This window comes from Aegilops tauschii, chromosome 5, assembly GCF_002575655.3.
Source record: "Aegilops tauschii subsp. strangulata cultivar AL8/78 chromosome 5, Aet v6.0, whole genome shotgun sequence".
NCBI classification, from domain to species: Eukaryota; Viridiplantae; Streptophyta; class Magnoliopsida; order Poales; family Poaceae; genus Aegilops; species Aegilops tauschii.
In genome coordinates this window covers 289,153,142-289,161,659 of record NC_053039.3, presented here as the reverse complement: position 1 = coordinate 289,161,659, position 8,518 = coordinate 289,153,142, and the positions used below count along the sequence as shown (strand labels likewise).

Here is an 8,518-nt window from a genome sequence, read left to right as displayed (position 1 = left end):
TGATGTAATTGTTCTTCTGTGAGTAATACAAAAGTCAGTGGGAGCCTCCCCCACTGTCGTTAACCGTCAAAAAAAGCAGACAAAAACCCTCCTAAAGCATTCCTTGGTCTTTGTCACTCCCCTGAATGTGTACTCCACGGTGTGGTGATCAATATCTACAATACTACCTGGGCTTGTCCTCTCCACTTCACCTTTGAATGAATACAACAATTGAAAACTTTCCTACTAGTTACCATAAATAGAATCCATAGCATGTTGTTTACCATTGAACAACCTCATGTATGGTAAATCTATCTTGAACTTATCTTTGATGTTCTTATGCAATTCCTTTGGACCCACTTGCTGGTTTTCTTTCACCCACTTCTTTACTTCTTCTGCCACCCATCTTGACTTGGCTCTACTGATTGTATCCTTCCTAAGGGTTGATTCCTGGCATGTGTGCTTAAAAGGGTTCACTTTGACCTGAACATTAGTGCTATTTCGCATTTTAGATGCAAGCAGCCTCCATGGACAACCCTCAGTCGGACGGTGCACTCTGTAACGTACTTGATCGCTCTTGTCAACTTTGAAAGTACGTTCTACCTTGATGCAGTATGTCACAAGTGCATTTCTACACTCATTCATGGATGCAAAAACTGTACCTTCTTCCATATGAGGGTTCAAAGGGTCCCATTCAACAGCTGCAAGGTCTTCGTCCTCACCCACCGCGTCATCATCCACATGGGCTGCATTGTGAGCCTCATCTTGGTTTTCAGCCCGAGGTGCCCGTCGTAAATTCTGAATAACATCAGAATATAGCTTCTCTTCATCAACCCCAGGATTGTAGTCATCGGGCTCCACTTCAAGGGGGACCCTACTGCTGTTGCCCACACTTGTCGAGCCACCACGTCGCCGTGCACCAACTAAACTGTTCTGGCTAGAGATGCCATTACGACGACTTGGTTCTCCCCGAGATGTTGCACCCGTCATCCTAGGTCCAAATGCCTGCTCAAGCACATCAACTTGCAGCCTCACATGAAAATTATCTTTCTCTTTATGCCTAACAAACATGGTAGCTAGCTCTTCATCATTACTAACTGTCACCCATTTCTTTTCCCCATCATATATTTGTATGCCACTTCATCAAGCAAACCCCAAGGATATTGGCTACAAATTACCTTTCCAAATTGTCTGAAACTCCAATTACTAGCCATTGGCAACCGATAATCAAAACCTCCTTGGTATTTCTTCTTATCCTTTGCATCAAACATGTACCGGTCCCTTCTAATGTGCACCAAGAAAGCAAACCGCAACTCCATCCTAACCGGCGAAAAACAGAGACGCAATCAGCACACTAATTGGGCAAACCTACTCGAATCGAGTGTTCAAATGCACAGATAAGCTCAATCTAAACAGGAGGCGAGACTTACCCCTCGGGAACTCAGTCGTGGACACGGCGGATCTCCGGCCCAATGCCTGCCTCGCCAAATACTCCGGGGTCGCCGCTGCTCGCCATTTCGCCCTAGGGTCCTTCCTCCTAGTTCAAATAGCTCCAGCAGTCCCCCACCTTTGAGCGCTCCGGCCGGGCGCACGGAAGGAGGCTGCGCCGCGGGTCGAGCAGGTGGCGGGCGCCCCACCCGTGGCGTCGCAGGAAGGTGGCGGGCGTCACAGGTAGCCGTGGAGCGTAGGCGCATGACGGTAGGGGCGGAGCAGGCCGTGCAGCTGGTGGCGGGGCAGGTGCTGGCCGCGGCGCAGGTGGTGGCAACGGCACAGGACAGCCGGCCGGCGGATGGGCAGAGTGAGCTAGAATCCTACGAATGATTTGGGGATTTAGTTGCACGGGCCTACATGTCAGCTCCGGACCCACGTCCACGCGGTCCCACGTGTAAGCTCCGGACCCACAACCACTAACGCCGGCGGACGGAATGGACTCAAATATGGCCGTTTGGCCTCGTCATAGTTGCTGGGCATGGACTAGGGGCAAAACTGAGCACAATTCGCATCTGAGGACAAAACTGAGCACATGGACACCACTAAGGGCAAAAGGATAATTAACCCAACAAATTAAGCACCTAGGCATTGAGGACTTAAGTTGACAAACTCTTTAATCCGCTTAGCATGTCACCTAAGCACCCATGCATTCAAAGAGGCTTAATGACCCAACATTAAAAAAACTGCGAATAATCAACATTTTTTGTCCACCACCATTAGAGGATTGCATCTACTCCATCTCTTTGGCTGGTTGTAGTGGGAGTAACTTAGCTAGTAACATAACACACACCAAGATAAATTTGCTTATGTGGCAGGTAATTAATGAAGAGAGAGGTGTTCGGAGTAACATAATATGTTACCATCACAGAACACTTTTCAAGACAAAATGAGTCTACAAGCTAATAAACACAACCATCTATCACACTACCTCTATGTTACTCTCCCCGCTATGAAAATAATAACATAGAGTAGTGTCATATGCATGACACTGGTGTAAGTTACTCCCCGCTATGACTAGCCTTCCGGTTTATAGGGCTTAATAAAAAATCTCACCAACCAAGATTGATGGTGAGTGGTGGAATAATTTTTGTAGTTTGCAAAAATACTCAATTAATGCACTCTTTTTCATAAAAATATATTCGACCTAAGACTTTTACATGCATTGATGAGTTGTCTCTTAATCCTTGCATGTTGCAGTTTAATGCACCTTAAAATCTGAACATGTCATGATGGGTAATAAAATAAAGAATTATAGAATGAAAAAAATAAAAAAATTGATATAAGCCCTGTAAACCGAAAAGAAAGGAGCGGTACATCGGCACGTCAAAAATTGTTTGCCGGGGTTAAAACACAAAGACCATCGGGCTATTATGCGCGCTATCTCTCTTTTGCAGTGCCTTTTGTTTTGAGGCAAATCTCTTTTATAGTGCCTATCAAGCTTTTATGTTCCAGCCATGTCAAGTTATTTACTCTTGTTGCATGGGCCCGCTTTTGTAACGCCACGAGTAATCATCTGACTGGCCAAGGACAACAACGAGGGGCCAAATTCATTGTTTTGACCTTTTCATCAAACTTTAGCACAATTTGATTTTGTTTGCAAAATATTTTTAGATCTGATCATTTTGCTACCGCTATCGTGCTTGGCAGACTACCGCTATAGCTAATAGCGATATGCACGAGTACACGCGGCTAGTCGTGCTGATGTGTCAAATAGGCTACCGCGGGTTGACCGCTATTAGCTATGGCAGTAGCCCGCCTTACCCTACCACCAAAGACGATGGTGATAGTAAAAGTGTCAGATCCAAAAATATTTTGAAAAAAGTCAAATCGTACTAAAGTTTGATCAAACAGTCAAAACCGTGAATTTGGCCACGACGATGGATCAGTCACTGTGCTCCTGCGTCTTTGTCCAGTTCTGCAGCATGGGGACAAGAAATCCTTGCTTTTTCCTCAGCTTTGGCTACGTAAATTAGACTTTCACCAAACTGGAAACTGCATTGCTGACCAACAACAGAAAGCGTCTGTAGTCGGTACTCTACAATGTAAAGCAACGCTATGGGTAGAGAGCTTCAACTGCTCTGTCCGGCACCATCCTTTATCTTCGGTCAGCCCACAGTCCGGTCCTGCAGTATGTAGACAACACACCCTTGCTTTTACTCAGTTTTTTTTTTGAGGGGCTTTTACTCAGCTTTGGCTTACACGGTACGCCCTTTGGTACCACAAATGGCTTTGCCCCAGCCTGGGAAACAAATTGAGTTCAGCTTTAACGTGGTCTGTTTCCCGACGTCAAAGTTGGCTCGCCGCAGGGTGGCCCGTTTCCAGTCCAGCGAGCATCTGTATCTAGTACGTATATGCTTCGCGCACAAAGCATACTACCTATTGATCATTGATTAAACTTTTTTGTCTTCTGCTGAATGCTCAAAACTATGAATGCACAAGATAAGCTACACAAATTCGCTGAAGAGCAGTGCTGAAACTAAGATAGAACGTCGAACTACCTAGATTCAAGACTTGGACCTGTCCCTACGGAGACGATTAAATCTGGATGTGCGTCCACGATACACAACCATGGAGTTCAACAAGTCAGGAGAACAGAATGTTAAGAGTCAAAAGTGCGATAAATATTACTGGCATGCTTAGATAAAACAATCTTGAGAATATCAGGTCCAAATGATGCTCAGATAACAGTCTTGAGAATATCAGGTCCAAATGATGCTTAGACAAAATACAAATATAGGAGCTGGCGACATTGCTTAGATAGTCTAATTAAACAAGGTAATGGGAGCTTCTTCCTCTTGCGTTGAGTGAAGGTGCAGATGGCATTAGTGAACCCAGTAGTGATAGGATTCCAGCTGACTTCAAACGAAAACTGTGCTGATTCCGCATCTCAGAAGTCAGGAACCTGATTCACATAAATAGCAGATATAAGCCACAAATTTGCAGTGTATCAAACCATTATCGCACCATGAACATATTCGAAGGCCATCAGACAAAAGTAAACTGATATGATAAGCAAAAAGAAATTTAAGTTTATGTGGATGGCGTTACAAAAACTGAAACAGTTGAGAAATGCTGAGTATTATGAGAAGAGTGTTCTATCAATTGGGCTGTTTATTAAACTGAACAAACTATATACCAGTAGATTCTTATTCAGAACATTAAGCCATGTCTATGTACAAGCAAACTGCAATTACAAACATTAAGCCCGTGTACAAGTAAAGCAAAAGACTGCTTGATCTAGCATTTAATGATTTCAAGCAATAAAATTTTCGAAATATAAGGTACTTCCAAGGAAAAAATATATGTAAGTGCTAATGAGACGATGAACAACATTAAGGTTTCTTTGCTCTTCTAAGTGAACAAATTTTAGTCATTCAATAAAAAAAAAGGCCAAACTTTAGGAAACGCACCGTTATGGTTATTTCCAGCTCTCCACTTTTTCAGTCAGAGTTTAGCTAATGGTTAGCTAATGGTTAGTGGCAGAACAAGTAGAAATGTTTATTTTATTTGTTCTAGTTGTTAAGGGCTGTACCAAATAGCAATATTTGATTCATTCAACAAATCAAAGTGCATGCATGACATATGTTTTACAAATGACATCTATCTTGCCCAAACTACCATGAGAAATTAACAAATGCAAGCACAAGTACTGTTCAAAAATACTAGTTAACAATCACGTTGCAACCATAAAACATGCTGACTTGTATAACTCTCAACGATTGACAGATATCATGCACATAAATCCCACTCCCACATACTAATTCGCTATGTACGTTACTGTGCTAGGGCCATTAATAAAGTACTCCCTCTGTCCCATAATATAAGAGCGTTTTTTACACTAGTGTAGTGTCAAAAATGCTATTATATTATAGGACGGAGGGAGTACTTATTTGTTGGTACAATATCCATAACACACAAGATCTATTCTTTTGGTACAAGGAAAACACAAATAAAAGGCCGGATTCCAAACAATCAACAAAGCATATAAAATTCATAAAATTCCCATTATATAAACACATTTACCTTCAATTCACTGAACAATTAACCAACCCTCTTTTAAAAAAAATCACCCCTCTTTTCAAAATAATAAAGCAACCAGCTTGCATTTTGGAATTCTAGAGGTTGCATATAAGCTAACATCTAACAATGACAAGCGGCCTGCCCCAGCCACTGTAATAAGTAACTAAAGGATTAAATATCATAAAACTACCGTAATAAGGGTTAGGGTTCCGAAAAACTACCAATTTTTGAGAATTTCCTAAAACCTACCAAAAAATTAGTTTTTTATTTCAAACTCCATCGAATTGCGAAAGCTTTGGCGTGCCAAATATGACAGACCAGGATAGCAATGAACATGTGTACAGTGTAGCTAGAGACTATGATCCACGCAAAGGAAGAAACTATACGTATGCATTAGACCTTCTACCACCGGCATATATCCAAAACTAGAGGAATCGAGAAAGAGATCGTGACTAGAAATTCTAAAACAGACATGTATTTGGAATGATTGCTTCACAATCACCAGCATATATCGAAACCTCAAGGCAGCCACATAGGAAATGAACTGAGGAATTAAGCTCATGATCAAGCAACATCGATGAGTGGCATCTTGAAGAGGGAAGGAGGTTTTACCAATCACCAGAAAGTCGTCAGTATTCTGGAGCGAGGAAGGCAGGCGGCCACGCGAGGAAGTAGGCATAGATCGGGTGGCCGTACTCCTTGCCATGTTTGGTGTGCAGGGGCTCAATCTTGGCGGTGTCCAGATGTAAGGAGTAGCGCCCATATCCTATGGTTCTGATGAACACCTTCCCGGTACGCCCCGCGTCCATGTCGCTGGGCCAAACACTGAAGATCCTGTGGGCGAGGTCATTGGGCAGGCCTGGCACTGCGTCCCACACCACGCGCATGTTGAGCATCTCCCTCTCCAGAAACCACCCATTGTCGCTCCCTCTGGCCTCCGCGCGGACCCAGAGCTGCAGCTGCCTCGAACGACTCCCCACGGCCAGGAGGCAGAGCCGGCCGTCCTCCGGCGTCTCCCCGACGCGGTACGTGCAGAAATGGTCGGACAGTACAGCCGGCGCCAGCAGGTAGGACAAGTGCAGTGTCGCAGGGTCCAGCACGAGCATGCGGTAGGAGTTGCAGATGTGCCAGTAGATCTTCCCGGCGGCGTGCACGCAGCGCCCTTCGAACAACCAGGGGTCGAAATCGACCTCTAGCTCCATGGTCCGCGGGTGGGCGCGCCAGCTGCATCGGCCGTCGTCGACGGACGCGACCCAGACGCGCGGGCGCCCGCCGTCGATGGCGAAGCAGACGACCTCGAAGCAGAGCTTGCTCGGGTGCGCGCGGGAGAGCAGTGCGGAGCCGACGTAGTACCTGGAGCGGCGCCAGCGGTGGTCGTCGGGCACCGTGTCGCGCGGTGGCGGTGGGAGGAGCACGCGGCGGCGGGTGGCCGGGTCGAGGACGAGGAAGCGTGGGATGGTCCCCTTGGGGAGCGACGCGAACGGTTCGAGAAGCAGGAGGCCTTGGTGGCAGTCGTGGAGCACGTAGCGGGAGGCCCCCGGAGCGAAGTCGAGGGAGAGGTTCGGGGAGGAGGCGTCCAAGGGAGCGAAGACGGCGGGGGTATCGATCTCCTTGGATTGCGAGTGCAGGGGCGCTGGCAAACCGGTGGCGGTGGGGTGGAAGAAGTAGCCGAGGAGAGGAGCGGTGCGGGGGATGCAGCGTGCGGCGACGCGGCGCCAGCGGTGGCAGGCGAGGGCGGCACGGAGAAGGTCGGCGAGGGAGAGGCGACGGAGAATGTTGCGGAGGCTGTCCACGGGGAGGGCATCGACCGTTGTCCCCGACTTCGCAGCCACCGTCTGTGGCTCCTTCACCGGCGGTGGCGTAGGGAGAGATGGTCGGGCCATGGTTTGGCTTTGCAAGGAAGGAGCAGTAGCAGGGAGGGACAGAGGGAGGTAGCAGGGACGGAGTACGTTTGGGTCAGGCTTTGGGAAGGAAAAGCACCAGCCTACAGTAGTATTGTTGACCACATCACTCACCTTTATATTTTGAACTTGACACACCACTCACCTTGGTTGAGCTCTTTTTGAAATATGAAATTTGAAGTGCTCTGCTTAATTGTTGTGATGCCGCATAAAGAATTATTCTGATTCTACCTAAAAAAGAACTCTTCTCATTCACATCCGTATCGCTATGCTTTTTCGTGCTAATTCAATACAGCGCATGACCAAAATTACTTACTAACACAATGGTCTTTTTATCTATTTTGCCTTTAGTTGTGTCACACTCCTTCATTTTGCCACTACAAGTCTCAACAACTCAAAAGTGTCATCATTTTGTTAAATGTGCGCTAAAAAATGCAACTCACCATCGTATGGTAACGGTCAAAAAGCCACTGACCAGAGTGAAATGACCAAATTACCCCGGTCAATGGTCTTTGACCGATGATAAAGGTGCCGACTGTCATTTCTAAGCACATGCTTAACAGAAGGATGGCAATTCTAGATAGTTGAAACTTTTAGTGCTAAAACTGAAAATTGAGTAGTAAGTCGGAATCGGGGCTCCGGGGACCCAAGAAGTTCGAACTCTGGGGTGCGCTGGTTCTTCACGCCCTACTCCTTCCTGCAACTAACCATGGTGAGACTACGCCGAGAGCGAGCGTGCGGGGACGGCCGGAGACACAGCAGTTACCCAGGTTCGGGCCACCTTGCGGTGTAAAACCCTACTCCTGCTTGGTCATTGGATTGCTCTCGCGAGGGAGAATGAGGGTACATGAGTTGTGGGGAGTCCAGAATTGGTCAACCCTTGCTACGGCGGCACCCTGCCCTCTTTTATACTTGTCTTGGTCCTATTCCCTCGAAAACATTGGCAGGAATGGTTGCCACACAACGGCAATTTTGAAGGGGGACAGTCTATCCTTACAAATTGTGGTCTTCGCCTGCAAAGCCTTCTTCCATGACACGCTGGTGGGCTCGGTGATGACCTCCTCCCTGCGCGCCCGTCGTCTTGGTCCTCTTGTACCGATCAGGCAACCTTTGGGGATTGCTTTGGG

At 46.7% G+C, this 8,518-nt stretch overlaps 1 protein-coding gene across 1 annotated transcript; it reads right to left on the bottom strand.

Annotated features, from left to right (window-relative positions):
• Positions 1-4,069: 4,069 nt before the first annotated feature.
• On the bottom strand, positions 4,070-7,481 carry LOC109780788 (uncharacterized). Its single transcript, XM_020339369.3, has 2 exons — positions 6,103-7,481; positions 4,070-4,372 (listed from the first exon to the last, which is right to left on the bottom strand). The coding sequence occupies exon 1, from the start codon at positions 7,371-7,373 to the stop codon at positions 6,120-6,122; it is 1,254 nt and encodes a 417-aa protein (XP_020194958.1). The 5' UTR covers positions 7,374-7,481; the 3' UTR covers positions 4,070-4,372; positions 6,103-6,119.
• Between the last annotated feature and the right edge of the window lie 1,037 nt (positions 7,482-8,518).

What these genes read in the sequence shown, in the direction of transcription:
- LOC109780788 (XM_020339369.3), bottom strand. Translation starts at nt 7,373, where the DNA reads ATGGCCCGACCATCTCTCCCTACGCCACCGCCGGTGAAGGAGCCACAG.